This window comes from Aethalodelphis obliquidens, unplaced genomic scaffold (genome assembly GCF_003676395.1).
Source record: "Aethalodelphis obliquidens isolate GAN/ISIS:26980383/991018 unplaced genomic scaffold, ASM367639v1 scaffold18, whole genome shotgun sequence".
Classification (NCBI taxonomy): domain Eukaryota; kingdom Metazoa; phylum Chordata; class Mammalia; order Artiodactyla; family Delphinidae; genus Aethalodelphis; species Aethalodelphis obliquidens.
Window position 1 is genome coordinate 3,903,729 of NW_020837962.1, and position 26,264 is coordinate 3,929,992.

Consider the following 26,264-nt stretch of genomic DNA (forward strand, 5'->3'; position numbering starts at 1 on the left):
GGTGAACTTTTAAAGATTGGAAACAACCAGAATGTCCATGACTAGGGGGCTGGTGATGTTATGGGGCAGCCATATCACGGAGCACATTGCACGGCTGTTAAAGGTAATGCAGCTTGATACGTGCTGATATGGACTGACCTTTAAGATATGAGGTACCAATCGAGAGACCTTTAAGATATGAGGTACCAATCGAGAACGCGTTAGGAGCCCCAGTTTGTATAAAAAATAACGTATGCACAGGATATTTTTAACTTTTTATTTTGAAATAATTATAGACTCACAGGAAATTGCAAAAGTCGTATATAGAATCCCATGAACCCTTCATCTGCTTCCCCCAATGGTGCCATCTTACCTAACTGTAGTGCAATAGCAACGTCAGGAAAGTGACATTCACATAATACTGTTAACCAGACTACAGACCTGACTCAGTTTTACATTGACTCGTGTGTGTATGTGCGCGCGCGCGCCTGTGTGTGTGTGTGTGTGTGTGTGTGTGTGTATCTATGCAGTTTTATCCCATGTATAGATTCATGTAACTACCGTTACAATCAAGATACAGCTTGGTTCACACAGTGTCTTTGTCAGGACACAAAAACAGATCGGTAACAATGGTATTGATTGATTGCCTTCACAGGGCAAATGGGTGGTTGAATGACAGGGTTGGGAAGGCGACATTCCTTTTCACTGTCATAATATTTAAACTCCTGCTCTCCGAACAGTGTGTGATGTCTGGACACCCAAGTAGAACTACCAGGTAGAGGGTATCTAGCAAGCTCTGCCAGGGGACAGACGTCGGGAGTTGTCGGACCCTAGATGAGTGTATTTAACATCTGGGCAGAGCAGGAGGTCCCTGAGGGGAGAGGGTGCCTGGGGGAAGGGGGTCTGGTGACGCCCCAGGGCCCTCACGTTTAGAAGTCAGCTGGAGATGAAGCCCCTGTTTTGAGGAGACAGTGGACACCTGTCATGTGCTGCTGAGTTTGAAGAAGGAAAGTGATTGTTGGATTAACTTTATCAAATACTTTCTCACTTGAAAATTGAGGCCAGATTTTGTTGACTGGATCTGAAAATAAGATGGTATATAAAGCCTTTATCGTTTTCTTTTAAAATGAGATGGGGGGGTGGGGAGGCTTTATTTCACAGGTAAAACTAATCTATGGTGGAAAAAAAATCAGAACAATGATTCCTGGGCTGGGGGTGGGGCAAGGATTGGCTAGAGAAGGGGCCTGAGGGAACTTTCTGGAGTGACAGTGATGGTGTGTCTCACCACCGGGGTCTGGGTTACATGAGTGTATCGTTTGTTAAACGTTGCCTTAAATTGTGTGCATTTTACCTTAAAAAACTGTAAATAAATGTGGAACCCCAGGTAATGATATGTATGCTGACGTGTTTAGTGGTAAATTATAATTGATGTCTGCTACTCAGTTTGCAGTTTACCAAAATTGGGTTGGTAGATGGACGGAAGTGTGGGCAGATGTAATAAATATAGCAAAATATTAATTGTAGGATATAGGTGGTATAGAGATATATGTTGTTCATTGTAAAAAAAAAAATTTGTGTGTAAAATTCTTCATAATAAAATTTAGGGGGAAAATCTACAGAACATGAAATGCCCTGCCATATTATGTTTAGACATCACCTGATGTTATGTCCTCAAATCTTTAAACATTTGAAGGAGGCATGGTATTTCATGCTGCTAAGAATCTGCGTCTTATTTTCTCTTAATCACTTGCTTGAGTTGTCAGCTCTCTTCCACCTGCCCTTTGTCCTTAAGAGGGCAAGGTTCAAGGCTTTTCGAGCACTTTCTGGGGGAGTAGCTCTAAGACTCTTAACTTGGCGGATTATCATTACCCCGGAGTTCCTTCTGAGCCAACAGATTTACTTTTTGAGTGAACCTCAAACTGATTCCCCACCCCACCAGACAGGGGTTGGGAGACATGTGTCCCTCACGGAAGGAGAGGGGATGCTTCTTGTCTTTGGCTTCACTTCTTTTCTCCCAGTCCCTCTGGCCTGACCGCCCTGGACCCCCAAGTGCAGCTCTGGGTGCCTTTGAGTTCTAAGGTTCTGACTCTGTTTTAAGTAAAATGGAAGAAAAAGGCTGGGTGACCCGGTAAGTCATCTTTCTAAGAAAGGGCTCAGAAGCTACGTAGAGTTCTTTTTTTTTTTTAAACCCCACATTTGTTTATTTATTTATTTTTGGCTGCGTTGGGTCTTTGTTTCTGTGTGAGGGCTTTCTCTAGTTGTGGCAAGCAGGGACCACTCTTCATCGCGGTGCGCGGGCCTCTCACTAATGCGTCCTCTCTTGTTGCGGAGCACAGGCTCCAGACGCACAGGCTCAGTAGTTGTGGCTCATAGGCCCAGTTGCTCCGCGGCATGTGGGATCTTCCCAGACCAGGGCTCAAACCTGTGTCCCCTGCATTAGCAGGCAGATTCTCAATCACTGCACCACCAGGGAGGCCCTGTAGACTTCTTTTAATACTTTATTTCTTTTCCCAGAGATCATTTGTTTACAAGGTTAAAAAAAAAAAAAGTTTTAAAGGTTTGCAGTGAAAAGACACTGTCCCACCCCTTTCCCTGAACCCCTGGGTTTCTCTCACTGCTGTAGCTTTCTGTGATCCCATCTGGAGCTATTTTGTGTATACACAAACAAATATGAACATATACCCATTCCCCCTTTTAAAATAATAGAACAGGGTCTTACTGTGGACACTTGCACTTTGCCTTTTTTTCCCTCCAGCACAGTTTATTCAACCATTTCCTTTTTGACAGGCATTGAGTTAATTTCCCATCTTTTTTCTCTTAGAAATAGTGCCTCTTTAAAGAACCTTGTAAATATTCATACATATGAATTAAACAATTTTTTATTATGGAAATGGCCAGACATGTTCAAGTAGAAGAATGAACCCCACATACCCTCCCCTCATCCAGCTGGAGCAGTGTCCCATGTTTTTGCTACTCTTGTTTCATGCTCACCCATTTACCCCCCTTTAAGCTAGACTATCTTAAAAACAAATTCCAGAAACAATGCTGTTTTACTTCAGTATAATGGGCTTTTTAAACTTTTAATTCTGGATAATTTCAAACATAGTATTTTAAGGCAAATACAAGGTACACATGTAAACAGTAATACTTCAATAAAGTAACCAACTTTTAGATACAAGATCAAAATATTTAGAACTGACAAATATTTAAAAGACAAAAAGCAAAAGCTACAAACTTCTAGTTATCAGATAAACAAGTGCTAGGGATATAATGTACCATGTGATAAATATAATTAACACTGCTGTATGATATATATGAAAGTTGTTGAGAGAGTAGATGAGTTCTCATCACAAGGGAAAAAATTTTTTTTTCTATTTCTTTAATTTTGTATTTATATGAGAAGATGGATGTTCACTAAACCTATTATGGTCATCATTTCATGATGTATGTAAGTCAAATCATTATGTTTTACACCTTAAGCTTATACAGGGCTGTATTTCAATGATAATCTCAATAAAACTGGAAGGAGAAAAAATAAAGGACAAAAAGTATTAGCACCAGTTATGAGCCTCCAGGGTATTCCAGCCTCCCTCCCCACTCTACACTTTGAAAAAAGGTAGACTTAAAAATAAAACTTGCTTACAAATGGTAAGCAATAATGAAACGAAAACATTTCAGCTCCGTACTTGAAACATGGGTGCCATTTCCCTGTCACGTGGGTCCAAGTACATGGTTTATGTGACACGATGTCCTCTCAGCATTAGCTCTCAGTAGTCCTCATCCAGGAGTGACTGTGTGGACCCCCCAGCCCCTCCCCACCCCCGCCAAGGGACATTTAACAATATCTGGAGACACTAGATTGTCACAACTGAGGGGAGGAGGTGCTCTACCTCCTCCACTGGCATCCAGTGGGTAGAGGCCAGGATGCTGTCAGCATCCTGCAGGGCACAGGACAGCCCTCCGTACCAGAGAACTATTTGGCCTGAATGGCTGAGGTTGAGAAACCCTAGTTTAGGACATTGGGAGACAATGTTTTATCCGAGATCTCTTCTCTGTGGTTCTCCCGTTGCTTTCTGAGAACTGCTTAATGAACGTCGACTAGTCAGGTTAAATACTCACAGTGTGGACATTTGCCAGTGTTACATCGAAGGTAGACCCTTACCTTCCAGAAAATTCCAATTAAAGTAACTTCACTTAGATCCTTATTCTATCAGTGGTACGAAGAAGGATTGTTTCAAAAAACACAGATAAGGTTTAGACTGTGCTCACAAGGAAGTCAAAACCCCTCAGAGGCAAGCGGACGTGAAACCATTTTGCTTCTGGAAAGCTTCCAGAAGCAAAACAAGGCCAGGACTGTTCTCGTGGCTGCTTCCGTGTGCGTAGAGACAGACTGGGAACAAAACCTGTCGTCGAAGGAAGGAAGGTGAAATGGGGAGAGAGAGATGACTTTAGCGTGGGGATTGTTCAGGAGGGGCCTACAGCGTCTGCGCGGCTGTTAAGTGGAGAGAGCAGAGTGTGGAAGCCCTCTGCTCGCGGCGCACGAGACGGTGGGGACTACAGACACAACTCAGGTGGTGTCCTCGGCGTCCAGGACCCTAGTCAAGGCGGTGGAGATGGACGTGTCCACAGCTAATCATGTGACAAGACCTAGATTATGGGTGTTTTAACTGGGGTCCAGGAGCCCCGTGCCTCGTGTAATTTCTTGCCTGTTTCTTTCCAGATTTCTCCTTTAGAAAGTGGATGTGTGGGATAACATGTCCAGTGTGTCCGAGGAGAGAAGAAAAAGGCAGCAGAACATTAAGGAAGGACTACAGTTTATACAGTAAGGGCTTATTGCGTGCCTCATGTTCTCGTCATGGAGTAACTCCTTTTGGTGTGGCTCTGCACGTAGCAGGGATTAGGAAACCTTTAGTTACGTTTCAGAAGTCCTGTTCTTTTGGGTTAGAAATTAGATATTTTTGTTCCAGCAGTATTTTCTGCTCTTGGACATTGATTTCTTTGTGTTCGGAACTGGATCTTGCTGTCGCTGATTTTTAGGGCTGAAATCCTTAAGTATCCTCTAAAATGTTAGACTGAGGAATTTGAACCTAATCTCATAAGAACAGTTCTGATGAGCGAAAATCAACATCTGTCAGCACACAGGGCTTTTGTGATCACACTCTTTCTGTTAAGAAGCTCGGTCTCTAACTGGCCTTCATGAAGCACGTCAGTGACAGGACCACAGCCCGGGTGGCCATGTCCAGGCAGAAAGGCCTCTTTGTCCCTCCTGGGAAGGGGACATTCTTCCCCTCTGTTCTATAGTAAATTGAATCAAATAGTACTAGTGGTTCTATGCTATTTTAAAACGTTTTCGGCATTTGAAGAATTAGGCTGTCTTTAATTAGGAGTAGATTTGCAGGGAAAATGTTATACTTAAGAAAATACAAAGGAATAGTTTTAGATTTTTTTTTCATGACTACGGTTATATGTGAATAATGGTCATAAAGGAGAAGTAGGTCTTTAAAATGTGCTTTGAACCAGTGGTGAGCTCATGAGAACCTCAGTTTTTTTGTTTGTTTGTTTGTTTATTTTGTGGTACGCGGGCCTCTCACTGTTGTGGCCTCTCCCGTTGCGGAGCACAGGCTCTGGACGCGCAGGCTCAGCGGCCACGGCTCACGGGCCCAGCCACTCCGCGGCATGTGGGATCTTCCCGGACCGGGGCACGAACCCGTGTCCCCTGCATCGGCAGGCGGACTCTCAACCACTGCGCCACCAGGGAAGCCCGAGAACCTCAGTTTTAAGATGACTCCTGGGTGAACAAATCCTGATAAGAACCTGATCATCAGAATTGATTTGTTTCTTCTTCTTAGGTCACCGCTGTCGTATCCAGGAACACAGGAACAGTATGCGGTAAGGACTCAGGGAAGGTCTGCTTGAGAACTCCACAAGTAGCCTGTGAAATGCCACATGTAGCCTGGGTTGGCAAACCCAGATGTGGCCCCCTGTCTGTTTCATAAATAAAGTTTTATTGGAACACAGCCACACCCATTTGTCAATGTGTTATCTGTGGCTGCTTTCACGACATGGTGGTTGAGACAGAGACCTTATGGCTCACAAAGCCTCAAATCCCTACTATCTGGGCCTTTACAGAAAAAGTTTGCTGACCCGTGTGTATATAAGACAACGTTGTTTTTTTCCGGCGTACTTGGACAGTTGTCCTATTTTTTCTTTTCTCTATTAGTGTAGTTTTGAATTAATTTCTTTTGAGCCCCTTGACAGTTACATTTAGGCTTTCATTTCATCGAAAATGAGGGGGACAGAATATGCTGAGAGGGAGAGTGCAGAGTATCTTCTGTTCTTCCTTAGAAGAGAAGTTGTAACAGAAGTAAAGAGGTAACTGGATAATTAGGGGAAAGAGCTAGAGAGGAATCTAGTTAGTTAGAGAGAAAGCCCAGCTGACTGGGTCTTGGACCAAAGGCCCTCAGTTCTGCAGACTGTTAGTTCCCCTGTGGCTTTGCATCTCTGTGGGTTTTGGTGCTACTGAATGTCACTCCTTTCTCTCTGCCTCCCTCCCTCCCTCTCCGTTCATTTCAGTCTCTCCCTTCCTTCCTTCCTTTTCTCCAAACAGACGTAGAACTGTAAAGTATGAGGACTAGCAATCACATGGAGCAATCCTTTCATTTTACAAACGTGCAGTTGGGGTCCAGGGAGGTGAAACGGCCTGTCTCTCAAGTCACCTCAGCTGTTAAAGGTTGATCTGGACAGTTTTCTTTATTACTTTTATCAGCTTAGACGTGAATTCGTAAAATGAGACAAAGAAGAGCTGAATAGGACTTTGATAGGAAAGGACTTTTAAAATCTTAAAGCAATGATAGAAGTCCTGAAGGGGACTTAAGAACATCTGCCCCCACCAGAAGAGTGTGTATACTTACACAGTAAGAAAAAGGTTTGCCATCCCCTCCCCATAAATCAGTAAATGACCGGAACATTTACAAAAGAAGAAACACAAATGGTCCATAAAAATGTGGAGAAGTTCAACCTCGCTGGTAATCAGATACGCAAATAAAAAAGGATACCGTTTCTCACCTAGAAATGTGTAGATTTTATGTGTGCATGCTCACGCACGTGTGCACACGTGTTGGTGGAGGTGCTCTGAAGCAAGCCGCTATAAGTATTCATTGTTGTTGCCTTTTTGGAAGACAATTTAGAAATACTAGTCAGAAGCCTTAAAATCCTCGTTCCACTTGTAGGAATTTAACCCAGGCACAGAGTTGGCAATGTCAGCAAATATTGACAAGGTGCTTTTGCAGCACTTCCCTTAATAATGAGACATTGAATTTTTTCTTGGAAAAAGCAAGCAAGATGAAACACTAGCTGAAATAGCAATGACTTGGCCTGGATTTGATCATTTCTTACAACAGTGCTTCTTGCTCTGTCAAATTATTTCCTCTGAAGTTTTAGATACGAAAATTAAAATGTGCTTACACTCTGACTTGTTCCTTTAAGGGTTTCAAGTGGTAACTTTCTTTTTCTTAGGTATATTTACGTGCTCTTGTGAGAAATCTTTTTAACGAAGGAAATGATGTTTATCGGGAACGTGATTGGAACAACTCTATGAGCCAATATTCAGAAGCTTTGAGTATAGCTGATTATGCAAAGTCTGAAGAAATTTTAATCCCTAAAGAAATCATTGAAAAACTATATATAAATCGTATTGCTTGCTATTCTAATATGGTGAGTTGTGGGTTTTTTGTTGTTGTTTTTTTTTTTTTGGCGGTACGCGGGCGTCTCACTGTTGTGGCCTCTCCCGTTGCGGAGCACAGGCTCCGGACGCGCAGGCTCAGCAGCCATGGCTCACGGGCCCAGCCACTCCATGGCATGTGGGATCTTCCCGGACCGGGGCATGAACCCGTGTCCCCTGCATCGACAGGTGGACTCTCAACCACTGTGCCACCAGGGAAGCCCGAGGTGTGATTTTTAAAGCAATGTTTCTAGAGAGAAAAAAGGTTTTCAATAACATAGTATACTGGTGAAAGTCAGTTTCCTAGTTTCAGTTTATAAGAAAGATGTATTAACTGCTTTTAGAGTGGCCTCAAGCTTTGAAAAACCAGCTTTGGCCAAATGCTTAGGGATTTAAAAATAATTTGTTTCTTAGATACTGGTCCTTGGAGATTCCCTTTTGAGTATGGCTTTTGGTGGGGGGGTGTCTGCTCATAAAAAAGTCAGCCTAGGAAGATACAGGTGTTCACAGATGGGTACAGGGTACCCATCAGGTATCTCTGCTGACAGTTTGCTTCTTAGTCAAGATTCTCTTAGGAGCTTTTTTTTTTTATAGCACAAAACAGTAGTTAGCCTTCGAAAGAATTAACACAAGCTCTTCACATGTCTGAACTTAGAAAGCAATATTTTGATGTGCTTATAATTTTCACTATAGACATTCAGTAAAATTTAACCATGAATTTAAGAAAAGTATCCATGTTGTCACCTAGTCCTTTGCTAACAAGCATTCATTGATGATTTGTTTTCTATAGTATATTCCTCCTCAACTAGCTGCTTGGGAGTTACATTTCCATTTAACATTTTAATGAGCTCCAAAAAGGGGGTAGCTACAACTGGGAGGAAAATAGGACAGGCGAGTGACACATGGGGGCCTCAGCCATACCTGGAAAGTTTTATTTCTCGAAGATCTGGGGTATTTTATGGCCAGATGTCTGGGTGGTGGTTACATGGGTAGCCACGATATTCCTTCTACTTTTGTGTATTTGAAATTTCATAATGAAAATAATTTTTCAAAAGACAAATAATACCACTAACTTTCAATTTAAAGGAAGAGTCTGAATTTGTTTCCATTTGCAAGGAGACAACATCACAAGACGTGAACTGTTTGATTGCTAACTTTATTTGGTCTTCCTCACCAGGGTTTCCATGATAAAGTATTAGAAGACTGTGATACAGTCCTCAGTTTAAATGCCAGTAACTGCAAAGCTCTCTATCGGAAATCTAAGGCTCTAAGTGATTTAGGAAGGTACAAAGAGGCTTATGACGCTGTGGCAAAGTGCTCCTTGGCAGTGCCTCAGGTATGGAATTTATGTTTTAGTTCATTCATTTACATCATAACCATTTTATTGATTCTGTGTAGAGAAATGGCCTTAACAAGTTACATCTTCCAGCCAGCCACCCACCTGCTGCAGTTGGGAATAATTGCCCATAAAACAAGTGTCTTGACAGAGTATAAGTTAGAACTGTTTTGCCTCTTCGTCCTTACAGTTAGTAAATATAGCCCTCCACTAATCATATATTCTCACTTTTTTCAGGATGAACATGTAATAAAACTAACTCAAGAACTAGCTCAGAAATTGGGATTTAAAATAAGAAAAGCATATGTTAGAACTGAGGTAAGATGGAGTTCTCTCCATAAGGTATTCTTTTGTTTTGTTTTGTAGCTTGGAGTCAGTTCTGGTTTTAAATTAGCTTCTTAATTTTCTTTCAGCTCTCACTAAAAACAGTTCCTGGGGATGGGGCTACAAAGGTAAGGTTATTACTCTTGTAAGAATCGTAATAAAAAAAAAAAAAGAAGAAAAGATAGAAGCATTAGTAGTTTTGTTTCTAATATTTTTGGTTTGTGTCTATTTTGAGACCTTTTTATTCCTCAAACACAAAAGTGGCCAGAGCTTCCTGCCCTAGAAAAAGAAAACAAACAACTCAAGTAATATCTGTTACTCTCCATCAGCATTTCCTGAAGGCCAATGGAGCATTTTACAGGATTTTAATAGATGTTAGGTTTTATTAGAAAAAGTGGGTCAGGGCCACATACTAATTTTAGGAGTCATTGGGTTAAACATAATTAACAAGTTGTTTTTTAAAGGTAAGTGTTCTTAGAGCTGTGACTATGCCACTGTGAGTTGGGGAGAGAGTGGTGGCTAGACTAGTCCCTCTGGAACTAGAAGGCTCCTGACTATCCTTTGAGAAATACTGGGCCACAAGAAGCAAGTGCCTGTAGGCCAGCACCGTTTAACGCCATGTATTACAAAGGTTTACATGTTTTGTTTATTTCTGTCTTAATTGGAAGGAAGTCAAATGTGAGAACCTGCATTGCTCTCTTAGAGTGAGTTTTATAGCTTGCTTTATGGTTTAGAGTCCTGAAAATACTATGATCTATTATTTGGTTTAATTTCTAGGCTTTGAACTGTTCTGTGGAAGATATTGAGCCAGGTACGTTTTCACACACATCCTCTTAATCTGAAAAGTGTCAGCCTTAGACGTTATGTACATTATAGTGTTGTCAAATAAGATTGCTGTGTGGTTATTAGTATTAAAACAAGAGTAACTTCAGAAACCACCTCTGTGCCTCTGGATGTGCCAGTGAGTGAGTGACAGTACTGGATGTCAGTGAGCAGTCGTTCGATACCCGCTGTGGCTTCACCACCCTCTAGTAGCTCCATCCAAAAGGGGCCTAGGAGTTTTGAGAAAGAAGGAGAAGTTTTCACAAGTCAATATATCTATTCTTGTGCAAAACAAATTATTTTTAGGATTACTTGTACTCTTTTATTTGAATTGCTTTCACTGTTGTATCTATTTATTTTTATAATTGCTTTCATATTTTCACCTAGCTCTTCATTTTTCTGTTGTTGTCTATTAACACTAGTATTACATAGATACACTGAAAATAAGTGAGTACATGTCCATCCACGTTACAGATTTATTAACTCCGAGGCAAGAAGCTGTTCCTGTTGTTTCTATACCTGCATCCAGTTTTTCTCACCAAGTTGGAAATGAGCTGGCCTCAGTTCCCATTATGCCCTTAACTTCTATTTTGCCACTGCAAGTGGAAGAGTCTCTGCCATCGACAGTGTTGGCAAATGGAGGAAAGATCCCCTACAGTATGCCGGAAGCATTTTTAGATGATGGAGATATGGTCCTTGGAGATGAAATAGATGACCTCCTTGATTCTGCACCTGAAACTAATGAAACTGTTATGGTAAATTTCAGTGTGACTCCTTTCTTCTGAAGGCAGGCTTTTTTTTGTTTTTTAATCGTAGTATAACCTGCTAGATATTTTTAGTATGGACTATAGAGTAAGCTTTGGGTTTCTTGAAAATTACTTTTGTCATTTTCCAGTGGTAACTGGCTAATTTGGTCATTTCTTTAAATAAAAAAGGGAGGCATGCTAGGAATCACATATTATGGAAACGGTAAATTTAACTTTCTGACAAAGAATAGGCATTTGACATGTAAGGCAAAATGAATTCATGGATTAAGGACTTCTCATTCCTTAAGGATAATTCTCCTGTAACCATGTATCATAAAGCAAGTGTCAGCAGACTTTGGTCCACAGGCCTGATCTGGCCCGCTGCCTGTTTTGTATGGCCCACGGACTAAGAATGGCTTTTAGATTTTTACATGGTTGAAAGAAAAAAAAAATAATAATAATATTTGAAGACACATGAAAATATTTCATGACACTGTAGTAACAGAATTGACTAGTTGTAACAGAGACCGTGTAGTCCACAAAGCCTACAATATTAATATCCAGCCCTTTATAGAAAAGTTCACTGACTCCTGCCATGAAGTATATTAAAATAGTGGCAGCAGTAGGATGATGATGGGGGGGAAACTCAGAGCTGGTTTCCAGGGTGGGTGAAACCAGCAATGTCCCCGTGGAGCTGACAGAGAGAAGATGTAAAAGGCAGACAGATGGGGAGTTGGTTCCTACCACTTTGATCTTGGGCAGGTTATTTCACCTTTCAGTTCCTCTGTTTTCTCATCTGTACCGTGGCAGCCCTAGTAGGATACATCTCAGAGGGTTAGGAGGATTAAATAGATGGTATATGATTTATCATAGTATAAGGCACATGGAAGCTCTCCAAAAATCCTCGCTCTATGGGGGAGGGGCAAGGTAGTGTTCCATTTGTTCTTGTGAGGTTGTACATTCACATCTCCAGAAAGATGGTCCCCACTTTTCCAGGCTGCTCCAGCTCCCTTCTCTTCAGGACCCTTCCTTCCACTCCAGCCCCACACACATCCTCACAGTTCCTCTTTGATGAAGACAGCTCTCACATAGGGAATCCTAAGGAAGTTTTGAAAATGAACCATGAACGTCTTATTTGTATGACAGCAATATTAGACATCACATCTCCATCCTTTTTAAAAAGTAGGCTTGAGAAGAAATCAGCTCTGTAGCTTGGATTCTGCCACTGAGTCTTGATACTGATTTCAACTTTGTTATGTAACAAAATCACCCAGTGAAGTAATTTGTTTTTTTGTTTTTACTTTTTTTTAGTAATTTGTTTTTATATGCTGATATTAAAAGCAGTTTGGCCCGCTTGGAACTGAGTTTCATGGACTTTAATCCGGTCTTGTTTCCTCTCCAGCCATCAGCCTTAGTCAGAGGCCCCCTCCCAACAGCCAGCGTCGCTCCGAGCATCCCCTTCTCAGCGTCTCTTTTGGGCGCCTTGCCCATCGGTGCGAGGTACGCGCCTGCACCCTCCTTCTCGGAGCTGTATCCGCCTTTGACTTCATCCTTAGAAGATTTCTGTTCTTCTCTAAATTCATTTTCAATGAGCGAATCCAAACGAGGTAAGACTCGAGCCACTTATATAAACAGTTACAGTTCATTTTCTAAAAAAGACAATTTGGTTTGACTGTTGTTTAACTAACTCCAGATAGTTGGTACTTGAATTATTTTTATTGTAGCTGAAAATACATTGTAGTTCTAAAATCTAAACCCTCCTGTTTTAAATTCACCTGGACTTAACTGTGCCATTGTGGAGATCAAGAATCAAAGCCCTGAGAGTAGGAATGTATGTGGCACTGGTTTTTTTATAGGATAGTTTGTTAAGCTGGGTGTCTATTGTTCTGGGGGGTGAAATGACTTTTAATGTGTTCTCTAAAAAAGGGATACCCCATCTAAAGGGTCTTAAAGACAGGTTATCCTTTTAAATTCCGAACTAGGCAAATACTTAGTTAAGACTAATTTAAAATCAGTGTTTAAAATGATAATAGGTCCATCTATTTTAGGCTTCATCCATTGAGCTCAGCAAAGTATGCCTGGTGCCTTAGTTTTGCAAGGGATTGCTGAGGTTTTGGCCTGACTCCTGTTTCTGTAATCCTAGGCTTAATATATACTTTAAACAATAACAATAAAAATCTTCATATTTTTGTGAGGCTTTGTTATGGTTAAAGGGATAAAAATCAAAATAATTGATTTAAAGATTGACAACTGAAGAAACTAAAATTTATGGGAGACAGAAGGGCAGAGAGAAGGTAACTGAGTGGTAGACTAAGAAAAAGAAAGTAATTGAACTTTATTGATTTTCTTAATGTTATGATGAATTCCTGCTTCATATTTTCAAAAGGAGAGGCTCCTTTCCCATTTTGAATACGAATTATTTTCTTAGTCTTTTTAACAGTCCCACTTGGTAGGCCCTGCCTTAGCTTATGTCTCTGAAAATCACTTTTTATCTAAATTTGTTTGTCTAAGGGTTATTTATGCCCTTGGTTTCTAGAGGAGAGGAAAGGCTCCATAGCCCTCTTTGGTGTCAATCATGAGCAAGAAAGCTTCTTGGAATTGGGATGGGAAAATAACGTGGGAAGCCACAGTTAGCTACTAAGCCCTGATGTTCTTATTACATGATTAGAATGAAAAGGTCTGTTGAAGTTTTTTTATTATTTTAGATCTGTCCACCTCAACTTCTAGAGAGGGAACACCGCTTAACAACAGTAATTCTTCCCTTTTACTTGTAAGTGCCACTTCCTCTTTTGTAAATACGTCGCTTAAATTGCAAATAGGTCTTTTACTTAAGTAACTGAGTTATTTGAATGAACGTGACCAATCTCCCTGAAGTTTTGTGTGTGCTGTGGGAAAGAGTGCTAAAATAAGACTCTTCTGGAACATCCAGTAATAAATGCTTTGTGTTTAAGGCTGGATCTGTCATAGCAAATTAATCACAGTCGCAGGCAGTGTAAGAGGCTTTAGCACAGCTTGAACGACAAGGAAATACAAAATCAGGGCGTGAAAAACGTGTTGGCTGATGAAGCAGAACAACTACCCGTCACTTATAACAACTCATAGAGCATCCAAAAAAGTGGGGGAGGGGCCTAGAGACCCAAAAGAGGAAAATGTAGAAGGAAATGGTTTTTAAATAGAAACGCAGTAAGGACAGAATAGTCCCAACTTCAGTCTGTGCAGAATGTCTTATTTTTCAGATGCATCTGTTTCCTTCTTTAGTGATAGTGCAATATTTGTTGGCTGTTTTTTGTTTTTTTTGTTTTTTGTTTTTTGTTTTCTTAATTCTTCTTGCAGATGAATGGACCAGGCAGTTTGTTTGCTTCTGAGAGTTTCCTGGGAATGTCAAGTCACCCCAGGAATGACTTCGGAAACTTTTTTGGAAGTGCAGTAACTAAACCACCTTCTTCAGTGACCCCAAGACATCCCCTTGAAGGAACCCATGAACTGAGACAAGCTTGCCAGATCTGTTTCGTAAAATCAGGTCAGGACCAAACAAAGGAGCAGACAGGATTAAAGCAGTCAGTAACCTGAGAGTTCTTAGGAATTTGTAGATACCTGTGGAAACACCAGCCCTTGTGATTCTTCAATCTCTGAGTTCTTTCTAAAGAAGCAGCAGTTATTGATTAGGGACCTTTGGAGTCTAATAGGATAGGCCGCTGCTCTCCTTTGATAAAATTTTATGTATAGAATCATATGGAATAGAATATTTACCTGACCATAATGTTTGTGAAAATTAAAGTACTTTCTGTTGGATTATTTCATATCTTTACCCCTAAGTCAAGTGATACGAACACAATTTATTCTAAACTCGACCCAAGTTAATTTTCTTTCTTAGTTGCTTATTTAAATGCGTTCTTTACCTTTAAAAGCCATCAAAACTCCTATGCTAATAGTTAAATAAGGGTTATGTTTTGGGAAGACTGGTGTTTTGTCCTGATCTTTGTTTTGTCTGACAAACAGCACGAGAGGCAAAAGTTACTGCCATAGCTTGTTTACATTTGGGGGTTATGAAGATGGGATTTTTTAATGGGAATTTAATAACCATAATCCATCTGCTCACATCTGCTTATAAATGTGCCTGTAAAATGAAATGATACTTTTTGTGCATATGAGCAATCCTTTTTACATCTTTTTCAGGCCCTAAGTTAATGGATTTCACTTACCATGCTAATATAGATCATAAATGTAAGAAAGATATTTTAATTGGTAGGATAAAGAATGTTGAAGATAAATCATGGAAAAAAATACGTCCAAGACCAACAAAAACAAATTACGAAGGACCTTATTACATATGTAAAGGTATATGCTATAATTACTTAATTGGTGTACATCGCCTAAGCGGGAAATGATTTGCTACATTTGTTATAATGGTTCCAGTATTACTGTAACTAAAAGTGTTTTAGATAGAGTTAACAGAAAGTTCCTTGGATTGAGACATTAGTATTTTTTATATCATTTTTACCTTTGTTTTTAACTTGCTGTCTTGTGGGTGTTTTATAGTTATTTATGGAAATGGGGATTTCCCCAGGTTTTAAACAGAAAACTGTCTCAAACTTTGGGTTCTCTGACATGGTCTAAACAGAATCAGAACACTGAACTAAGGCTTTGAAAATGTTGCTCTTTTAAGTTGTTTTTGAGAGAACTTAGTATTTTCATTTTTATCAGACCACTTCACCTGAACGAGCTTTGAATGTACCTAAATGACTTTTCAAACTTAGGTGGCTTACATCCGGGTATCAAGGCTTTTTTTTCCGTCTGAAATAAAAATAATTTAGAATTGTGGTGCTGGTTTTTTGGTTTCTTTTTTAAGAGTTAATACCATCCGTACATTGTAATATGCGTATCATGGTTTGAAGCTATCCATGAATTGTTATAAAAATTCAAGTGATGCCCTAAGCGTGTTGTTTTTTAAAAAAAAAAAAACTTTTCTGATATTTTGTTGTTGTTGTCGTAAATGCATTTATTTATTTTTGGCTGTGTTGGGTCTTTGTTGCTGCGTGCGGGCCTTCTCTAGTTGCGGCGAGCGGGGGCTACTCTTTGTTGAGGTGCGCGGGCCTCTCATTGCGATAGCTCCTCTTGTTGCAGAACACGGGCTCTAGGTGCGTGGGCTTCAGTAGTTGTGGCTCGTGGGCTCTAGAGCACAGGCTTAGTAGTTGTGGCACACGGGCTTAGTTTTTCCGCAGCATGTGGAATCTTCCCGGACCAGGGATCGAACCTGTGTCCCCTGCATTGGCAGGCGGATTCTTGCTTTCTGTTTTTTTTTGCGGTACGCGGGCCTCTCACTGTTGTGGCCTCTCCCGTTGGGGAGCACAGGCTCCGGACGCGCAGGCTTAACGGCCATGGCTCATGGGCCCAGCCACTCTGTGGCATGTGGGATCTTCCCGGACCGGGGCACGAACCCGCGTCCCCTGCATCGGCAGGCGGACTCTCAACCACTGCGCCACCAGGGAAGCCCTGGCAGGCGGATTCTTAACCACTGCTCCACCAGGGAAGTCTCCCTAAGCGTGTTTAATATTCATTGGCTTTGAAAAAACAACGGTCTGCGTTTTAAATGTCTTTTAATTCCCTGTCTTTCTAGATGTTGCTGCCGAGGAGGAATGTAGATATTTGGGCCACTGCACATTCGCTTATTGCCAGGAAGAGATAGATGTCTGGACGCTAGAGCGAAAGGGAGCATTCAGCAGGGAGGCTTTCTTTGGTGGCAACGGAAAGATCAACCTTAGCGTGTTCAAACTGCTCCAAGAGCATCTTGGAGAATTTATATTCCTTTGTGAGGTACTTTCTCCATACCTTACTTTCTGCCGTGAAACTGGTGGTAGCTTCCTACCCGCAAGCCCAGAAGTATCAAGTACTTAGCTCTTGTCCTGCCATATGATAAAGCATCTGCTCAGCAATGGTAGCTACTGCTATTATCCAAAAGAATAGTGTTAAGACTTCGTACTTACTGAGTGTTATTTGGTGTAAGCATTGTAATGTATAGGTATGTACATCATAAGCATGGCACGGAAGTTCTATCTCATATTATGTTTTCATGATAATTCTTCTTCTCTGTTTCAGAAATGTTTTGATCATAAGCCTAGAATGATAAGTAAAAGAAACAAAGATAATTCTACTTCTTGTTCTCATCCGGTTACAAAGCATGAGTTTGAAGACAATAAGTATGTTGGTAGTTTCTAATTTTTATAGTGACAACACAGAGTCTCTTTTTAGATCCAAATAAAACCAGAGTAGTATCCGCTCAGGCATTCCCCCTCTCCTTTTGTTGTTGTTTTGAAAGATGGTGACTATTTTTAAATGGCTGATAGGTTTTGCTGAGAATTTTAAAATGAATTATTTAATTGAAATTTAATACAGAAAAGCAATACTGATTTATAGCTTCTCATGACATGGATTTAGGTATTTTATAGCTTAACATATAATTATCCCCTCCCCTCCCCAGTAAAACAATTGCACACAGTGATTTATTTTTTCTGATAAAGATTTAACATGTATTTTCAGTCTAGAACTTTACATTTTATATGTGTATGTACATTTCTTTTAAAGCTATGGCAGAACAATAGTAAAGTGTCACTCCCTTTTCCTCTTAGGTGCCTTGTCCACATTTTGCGAGAGACAACAGTAAAATACTCCAAAATACGTTCTTTTCATGGTCAATGTCAGCTTGATTTATGCCGACATGAGGTTCGATATGGCTGTTTAAGGGAAGACGAGTGCTTTTATGCACACAGTCTTGTAGAATTGAAAGTCTGGATATTGCAAAATGAAACAAGTAGGTTTGTGTGTGATTGAGAAATGTCTCCCCAAGAGCATCAGGGTTTATGAAGTGGTATTGGAGACCCTTCTCCAACAACTTGGTGTGGCAACACTGTTGATTTTATCCTGAGCTTTAAACCATGTAGTCACTTCATCTTTAGAGTGGCCTATTTTGAGTGTGGTCTAGTATAAGTAATTGCTGATACAAGTTCATTTATGAAGTATGGAATTGTGAGGAAGAAATATTCCTCGGAAGACACCAAGAGCTATATTTGTAAATATTCCATTTTGAAGGAATAATGTGATGTTCATTCTTGGCAACAGATTATGCCAAGTGGGGTTAATTAAAGAATTGAGTCTGACTGTGCCTAGATTGGTGGCCTGTTATTGTGTAGAGGACCTAAAAAAAGGCTTCTGCGTTTCCCAGGTATCTCACATGATGCTATTGCCCAGGAATCTAAACGATATTGGCAAAATTTGGAAGCAAACGTACCTGGAGCTCAGGTATTTTTTCCTGTGTACTTTCTGCATTTGGGATCCTTTCTGGAACAGCTTAATTGGTGTTAGTTGTCGGCAGATGCAGTTAAAACTTACATACAGTCCAGTTACTTTCTTAAAGTTTATTGAGTTGATTAATTTTTAAAAAATTAATTAATTAATTTATTTTTGGCTGCATTGGGTCTTCGTTGGTGTGCACGGGCTTTCTCAAGTTGCGGCGAGCGGGGGGCTACTCTTCGTTGCAGTACATGGGCTTCTCATTGCAGTGGCTTCTCTTGTTGCAAAGCACGGGCTGTAGGCGCATGGGCTCAGTAGTTGTGGCATGTGGGCTCAGTAGTTGTGATTCGTGGGCTCTAGAGCACAGGCTCAGTAGTTGTGGCACACGGGCTTAGTTGCTCTGTGGCATGTGGGATCTTCCCGGACCAGGGCTCGAACCTGTGTCCCCTGCATTGGCAGTCGGATTCTTAACCACTGTGCCATCAGGGAAGCCCCAGTTGAGCAATTCTTAATGTGAAAAAAAAATTCTGAATTTTAGTTGATCATATAAAAGAAAAAAAGGCATCCCATAATACCCACCACGCATGTAGGATAGGGAATTCCCTGGAGGTCCAGCGGTTAGGACTCTGTGCTTCCACTGCAGGGGGCACGGTTTCGATCCCTGGTTGGGGAACTAAGATCCTGCAAGCCGAGCGGCATGGCCAAAAAAAGACCGTAGGATACAGTTTTCTTATTCAGCTTAATTGGCAAAACAGTTGGGGTCTCACGCTGTGGGGATCCTTGGAATAAGGAAGGTGGATTGTGTTTGTAGTTTTGCTTACCGCCCAGCCAAACTGCTTTACCCAACTACCCTCCTTCCCCTCCCTGCCAAAAATCCTAGTCATTAACTCCAAAGCTGACTTTCATAAATTGAGGTTTGGCATCTGTAATCTGCTTTTATCATATTCTCTTGCATTTGGGTGGAGAACTGGAGATTTTAGGTATCAGATCATATATATATAGTGGTCAAATCATCAAACCAGACAAAAACGGAAATTGTATGCTATTATGAAAAAAATGCATGGTGATTGTGTTCTCAGAAAACTGGTTTTCTGTTAAATTAAAACTAATCTTTTAATTATTTAAGGTACTTGGCAATCAAATAATGCCTGGATCCCTTAACATGAAGATAAAATTTGTATGTGCTCAGTGTCTGAGAAATGGTCAAGTCATTGAACCAGACAAAAACAGAAAATATTGTAGTGCAAAAGCAAGGCATTCGTAAGTAGTGTGTGTGTGTGGAAATAGTGCCTGATCATAATGATCTGTTTCATGGGTGTAAAATCATGCATATAAGAAAAAAGATTAAGACTTTGAAGAGAGCAAAGGAAAGTAGACAATTCAGGAATAATTGCAAAGCAAAAGGGAAGAGATTTTTAGAATTTAATAGCTAAGAATTCTGCACACAGTTCAAGTGTTTTGCCTGTATTTCATCACTTCCGTGTTTAGGATTCGTAGGGAATGTTTGTTTATAATTATCGACAGGAAATGAAATGACAGAATCATAAGGCATTTCTTTTAGAAGGGTTGAGGAAAAAAATCTCTGGTCCTTTAGGTACAAACTTTGTACCTGCCCCTTTATATTATGCCTTTGCCAGTGTGTTTTTGTTTTTTCTGAACTCCATTTTTCTTAGGTGGACCAAAGATCGTCGTGCGATGAGAGTGATGTCTATTGAACGTAAGAAGTGGATGAACATCCGTCCTCTCCCCACAAAGAAACAAATGCCTTTACAGTTTGATGTACATACGTAATTTTTAAGCCACTTTTTTTTTATTAGGCATTTCAAATCATTAGAAAGTAGTAGTAATTCAGATGGAAACTGGTACCCTTTAAATAATGCTCATCATGTTAATGAAATCGAAGTGGTCCTTTCGTTTTCCTTCCCCGTTTGAATATGTGGTTCTGGGACAGTCTTTAGATTGATTGAAATCGTATGAGTTACTGAGGAAAAGTAAGTAGACAATGAACTAGAGAAAAGTGATGGTCATGGCTCAGCTTATTTTCCAGATGAATTACTTTGGGAGTAAATGGGAGAGAATTTCATTTAAATTTGATTCCTCAACTTTGCCGTCAAACCCAGGGCCTTCCGTATTATTATGGATGCTGTTGATGAGTTATTTTTATCACGCCTGTTTCTTTCACTGAAGCAATGGATGCTCGCTAAAGGATGCCCAACATTATAGGATTTTCTTGAAGTAACCCAAAGGAAAAATGCTCCATGTTAGAGCAATATGTTCCTCAAAAGCCCTTAGAATGAAAACACCAATGTGTGGTGTTAATGTGTGGGTAGCATTTCACTCACTAGGTAGCACGTTTCAACTTGGTCCCCCTGGTGCCTTACGCGGTCTTAAAGATGATTGTCTGGGCAAAGCCCTGGAGCTGGCCCAACTTGCCTCTTCACAAGAGAGAGGGTCTGCAGGGATTTCACTGTGCAAGGGACACTTGGAGCTGACAGGGCGGAAATTTTCTGCCGCAGAGGAGGAAGTATGGAGAGAGCCTTTTGCCCAGAGAAGCAGTGCAGGTGGATTGCAGAATCCCCATGTAATGAGGCTCCCTCTCCCAATTGCCAGAGAGTTGAGGAAGAGGAGGGTTAATTTCCCATCACCCAGGGTACCTTGCTTTTTGTAAAACTTATACAAGTTATAAGGACAGTCTTTGAAGGAGGTGGTGTGTTTGTGTTTATCCACAGTGGTTTCAGCCCCAGATTTGGGTGATTTAATCCGTGGGTTATGTAGGAGGGGAGGAAGGTTTATTGGAACCATTGATATCTTGTGCTTCAAAAGATAGTGGAGATTATGGGCGTATTCCTCAAAACTTTGCTAAGACGACTGGGAACAATTCTAGCTCATGAGGCAGCTGCCTAGGACCACTGATTATTCTCTCATCTTGGACGTGGTGTTCTACCTTGCAGTGTTACAGGAGCTTATTTCCTGTTTTTCCTACCATACTAGGTATTGCTAAGGGATCTTTTTTCTAAAAGAAGAAATAGTACTCTGTTTGTATGTGCGTAGACAGTGTGGTGAGGTGGAGAGAGCATGTGCTTCAGAGTCTGCCCGAAGGGCAAGTTACTCAGCCTCAGTTTGCTCATCTGTAAATGAGAATAATTGCATCCTAGGGAAGATACAGGAGATGGTGTTGTGTAAAAACCCAGCACAGAGCGGCCTTCTCCTTTATTTTCTCTTCTCCCTGCTCCTTATCGTTGAGTTTTGAAAGACGATGGTAAATGTCTACCTAGTAATACCTAAGTACTTAGTGGGGATTGACTGGGAAAAGAATATAATACAGTCTATCACAAGAATGTTTTGTTGACTATTGACTTCATGCAGAAAATTGTAAGGGTTGCAGGGGTGGGGGTCCCTGACGTTGGTCCGAGGGAGGAAAGGAGCAGTGTTAAGTGTTGACTACTTCTTGATTTTTAGTGAAAGTCAATGCTAAGCATCTACTATTACGTAAACTAATATATAGGGCCAGCTCCTGTTGAAACACGGATAAATTAAAATAGGCTAACAATTAATTATACTAGGGTTTATGCTCTATAAAGACAAGTACATTGATGATACCTAAGACTGAGCTCTTGGTGACAGCGGTTTTCCTAGTTCTTAATAGTCATGGGTCTTAGGGGAGTCTGTGTTCTGCTGATTGCTCTCACTTTATTTTCCTACCAGTACACTGTATTTACTCTGTAAAATAAAAATGCAAATAACCAGAAGAGGTATTATTTGAACGCTGTATAACTGGATGGCCTGGTTAGTGGAAGAATTGTCTTTGAACAACGCATAGCTAGTGAACGATGGCCAAGATTAGCTGCCAGTATTGGTGATAAGTAAATGTCCGGGAGATCTTTTCTGACGCTGTTTGGTACCTTTGGAGGAGTCTGCAGTTTCTTTATCGCTTCCCAAGCGCTGACAGGGAGGCATCCTGGGTGTCCGGTAGGGGAGAGTAGGATCCTTCAGACTGAGGGGGCCAGAGACTTGCATTGCAGAGATAAAATGTTCTGCTGTGTTAAAAGCAGATACTCTGAATCAATGAGTTTGTTGACACTTCCTTGTAAGAAAATGCTCCATATTCCAGTTTCATACTTAACTTTCTTTTGGAAATTTTCTTTTGAAAAGTTTTGAGACAGAAAGCTTAATATCATCTCATGTATTGGGGGCTTATAGTCAATTTGAATAGAAGCAAATTAATCTTTTAAAATTATGTTCTCGGCATCAGCATGGATAATAATATTTATTTTGCTTAAATGTAAAAATTAGGCAGTTTTACTAAGGGTACTCTGTCTTAAAGCATGTTCTTATTTTTCTAATACAGCTGTGCAATCATATTGCTTCTGGGAAAAAATGTCAGTATGTTGGAAACTGTTCCTTTGCTCACAGTCCTGAGGAACGAGAAGTGTGGACCTACATGAAAGAGAACGGGAGTAAGTTGATGATTAACCGTGGCCTTGACACCCATGAAATCTAGCTTGCCTGAAAGTCTCTTTCCTCTCTGTAAATAGGCCAACTTACTGTGCACACAGAAAGCAGTCTGCGTTCTAAACCATTATACCATTTTATCAGTGAAGCAGAGTCTGACCTCCGATCATGTTTGCTTAGGTCAGATTCAGATACAAATACATAGGTCAGCATCCTCTGATGTCATAGGCGTGATTCATGGTCTGGGGAAGTTCCGTCCTTCCGTGAGCTCCTTTTGTGAACAGTCACCCCTGAATTAATCAGGTTATAACTGGAGGTCTCTTCAAGGAGCCCTTCCTGGTAGAACAGGCCCAGATTCGAAGGCCCGAGGAGAGAATGTTTGTCTTGGTCAAACGTCAGGTTTATTGTGAGAGCCTTTGAGAGGAGCCTCAGACAAACTTTCACTTCCAACCAGGAAAGGTTTTGTTATTTTTCTTCAGTCTTAAGTAAACTGATGGAAATTTACCGACTGCTTAAGACCTGTGATCTCTGGATTACAAGAAGCCATCTGATTTAAGCATGTCACCTACCGTATTTCAACCATGTAAAAATGCAGTGACTTGTGTGGACAGGACTCCTTCTTGCTTGGAGTGGGGACATAGAGTTGGGCCTTACTGAAGGTGTCCTTGCAAATCAGGGCTCTTGCAGTGATTCCTGCTACCACTGGTCTGAAGGAAGAAGAATTTCCTAGTTTACCTCTAATCTTAGAAACACTTAGGCAGGCAGTAAAGCCGAGTTTTGACCAGATCCTCATTACCAGATTTTGTTTTAAACTCAGTGGCTCTCAACTGGGGATGAATTTTGCCACACACTCACCTCTCTCCCCTTGGGGACACTTGGCAACGTCTGGACATTGTCATGACTTGTAGGGCTGTGCTACTGGCAGCTAGTGGGTAGAGGCTAGGGGTGTTGTTAAACATCCTACACGCACAAAGTTGCCACCGACAGCGAAGAGTTTTCTGGCTCAGAACGTTGGCAGTGCTGAGGTTGAGAAACCGTGGTTTTATCGCTTGACGGTAATGCCAGCTACACTTGTTCCAGTAGCTCGCAGCCACTGCCCAGCACCTGGTCATGGCTGTGTTGTTGTAAGTTGCACCCCAGCATGTCGGTCTTCTGGGACTGTGGCTCAACTGACAGGCTCCCATCAGGGTCAGAATCTCGGTCCTTACAGTAGGTTTCTCAGTAGACAGTGAGGAGCTGTGCAAGTAGCCTGTGTGGTTACAGCAGCGGTAGCAAGTGTTTAACGTGGGGCATCGTGAAGCCGTGCCGAGGCTTTCCTTTTCAGCAATGCCCTTGAAATGGGCAAATGAATTTTAAACACCCCCATAGTGTCTTGCAAATGCAGGGGGCAGTTAATCTTGAAAACTATTAAAAAAAAAAAAGAAAACTAACTTTTGTGGTCTGACAATCCTGAACTTGGTTCTTACCCCTGAGAGTCTGGAAATGGACTGTCTCTCCGTGTCTAAATACGATCAGTTTCCGTTGAGCCCTCTCAGGTTTCTTTTGAAAATTGCACCGACTGATACAGAAAGAGCGCGTGTTCTTGTGTGTATTTAAATGGCGTATTTAAATATTTGCTGCTGAAAGGAGTTCATTTTTCTTTAGTACAAGATATGGAGCAGTTTTATGAACTCTGGCTAAAGAGCCAAAAAAATGAGAAAAGCGATGACGTAGCCAGTCAGTCAAACAAAGAAAATGGAAAACAAATTCACATGCCGACCGATTACGCGGAAGTCACTGTAAGTACCCCAGGTTGGTGCCCCTCACCTTTGCTTCCAGGCCTTTCTTTTCTTTCCCACCTTCTCCAAAATCTGGCTCCCTCGCCCCCGCTCTGCCCTCCCCCTTATCTCCATCTTCTCTCCGTGCTGGCTCTCCACTGTTACTTTAAGTCTCTTCATCCTAAAAATGGCTTTCCTGGATCTTCTTTCCAACTCTGGAGCCAGGAAATTGTGAGTCTGAGTCCTGCTTCCCTCTCCTTACTAGCCTGTGACACTGGGCAGGTTACTGAACGTCTCTGAGGGGGCTGCTTGTGATGGAGCCACGAAGTGTGATGAGCCTGCGGGTTTATCCCAGTGCTGGGCCACGGAAAGTGCTCAGGAAATGTGGGATCCCCCCTCCCCCAAGTCCTCTTGTTCTCTTATCACCGTCCTGCAGTCTGGCCTCTGCCTCTGGGTTCTACAGAGACATTTAGTCACCTGTGGTCTTTTACTGTTTTGTCTGTCTTTTAAATGTTTCAAAACAGTGAAGGGGGTAGTATAATGACTGTCTTGAACCCACCATCCCAGGTGAACCGATGTTAGTTTGTTGTGTTTGCTTCTGTAAAGTAAATAAAATGTCACAGATAAAGTTGGAACCCCGGTTGTCCCCCTTTCCCAGAGGGACCAGATCCAGTGTATATTTTTCCAGGCCATGTTTACATATCTTGGACTGTTTATTCCTAACCTATTGCTCTGCCTGCCATGTTGTTTTTAAACTAACAGGCGTATGCGTTACTCTGCTCCTTGTTTCTTGTTTTGTTTTTTGTCCCCTCTCCATATTGAGTCATTCAGATGCGGGTCATGGACACGTCTTTGTGCATGATACGCCCTGTGAACTCTGCTTTCTCTGCCAAGGCTCAGCACTGATCCCCTCACCACCTTTTCTTAAGTACTACCAGGGTTTCCAGAGCCAGGGTCACCCCAACTTGCTGGGTCATGAGGTTGACCTGTCTCTGCGAACCTGTCCTTACCCAGTGTTACAGGGCATTTGGGAAATAGTCAATACTACTCAAATACTACTGCATGCTTGCATATGTGGGAGCACAGGGTTCCTAATGTGTGAGTCTCTGCCCCCAGGGTGGTGTCTTCCCAGCACGTGTACTTCCCTGGCCCCTGGCACAAGTCCTGGCCCATAGTAGGGGCTCAGTTCATGTGCAAGGATCGAGTTGTTCATCCTTCTGCAGTGGGCGAGTCCCGGGTTTTCACATCCTCTCTGCTTTCCCTCGTGGTATTAATCCTCCCCGGAATCCTTGTTTGAACCTGGCCCCTTGTCCTGCCCACAGACTCCCTTGTTTGCACACCAGCTCCTTGCCAGAGACTGCCTGGACCCCTGGCCCAGTCCATCGCCCCTGCTCTCTGTTTCCTGTGTGCTGGCCACCCTCTCCTTGGTCCTGCTTTTGACTTTGAGTTTTATGTTCTCACCCAGCTTCCCCCACTGGACGGGCTCCCCAAGAGTAGAGTCTGGGTCTTAGGTGGAGTCGTTTCTAGTTGTTCTGGTGCCTGAACACATGTGACCCGTCAGGGGCCACACAGACAGCAGCCACTGATGGGATGCGTGTCTTCCGTGCACTCTAGGTGGACTTCCACTGCTGGATGTGCGGGAAGAACTGTAACAGTGAGAAGCAGTGGCAGGGCCACATCTCCTCAGAGAAGCACAAGGAGAAGGTTTTCCACACTGAAGATGACCAGTACTGCTGGCAGCACCGCTTTCCAACAGGATATTTTAGTATTTGCGATAGGTACGTGGGTCTCTTCAGTTTCCCACATGAAAACTGCTGACCTTGTGAGTAGACAGAGTATCT

The 26,264-nt window shown here is 41.7% G+C and overlaps 1 protein-coding gene across 2 annotated transcripts in view; it reads left to right on the plus strand.

Annotated features, from left to right (window-relative positions):
• The window catches only part of ZC3H7A (zinc finger CCCH-type containing 7A), a 34,772-nt gene that overhangs the window by 6,857 nt on the left and 1,651 nt on the right, over nucleotides 1-26,264 (plus strand). The window contains exons 2-22 of one of the 2 annotated variants that reach the window (XR_003435086.1): nucleotides 4,700-4,801; nucleotides 5,829-5,868; nucleotides 7,495-7,692; nucleotides 8,877-9,035; nucleotides 9,273-9,353; nucleotides 9,449-9,487; nucleotides 10,137-10,170; nucleotides 10,656-10,936; nucleotides 12,330-12,534; nucleotides 13,633-13,697; nucleotides 14,261-14,447; nucleotides 15,104-15,265; nucleotides 16,545-16,741; nucleotides 17,024-17,124; nucleotides 17,554-17,735; nucleotides 18,147-18,223; nucleotides 19,341-19,474; nucleotides 19,888-19,931; nucleotides 22,563-22,671; nucleotides 24,311-24,444; nucleotides 26,038-26,201. Coding sequence is in view for 1 of the 2 variants with exons in the window: in XM_027117375.1 (XP_026973176.1) it covers nucleotides 4,734-4,801; nucleotides 5,829-5,868; nucleotides 7,495-7,692; nucleotides 8,877-9,035; nucleotides 9,273-9,353; nucleotides 9,449-9,487; nucleotides 10,137-10,170; nucleotides 10,656-10,936; nucleotides 12,330-12,534; nucleotides 13,633-13,697; nucleotides 14,261-14,447; nucleotides 15,104-15,265; nucleotides 16,545-16,741; nucleotides 17,024-17,124; nucleotides 17,554-17,735; nucleotides 18,147-18,223; nucleotides 19,341-19,474; nucleotides 19,888-19,993; nucleotides 22,563-22,671; nucleotides 24,311-24,444; nucleotides 26,038-26,201 (2,723 nt within the window). In the remaining variant the exon portion in view is untranslated. Of the gene's footprint in view, nucleotides 1-4,699; nucleotides 4,802-5,828; nucleotides 5,869-7,494; nucleotides 7,693-8,876; nucleotides 9,036-9,272; nucleotides 9,354-9,448; nucleotides 9,488-10,136; nucleotides 10,171-10,655; nucleotides 10,937-12,329; nucleotides 12,535-13,632; nucleotides 13,698-14,260; nucleotides 14,448-15,103; nucleotides 15,266-16,544; nucleotides 16,742-17,023; nucleotides 17,125-17,553; nucleotides 17,736-18,146; nucleotides 18,224-19,340; nucleotides 19,475-19,887; nucleotides 19,994-22,562; nucleotides 22,672-24,310; nucleotides 24,445-26,037; nucleotides 26,202-26,264 lie in introns of both variants that reach the window. The other variant, XM_027117375.1, reaches the window with a different exon arrangement.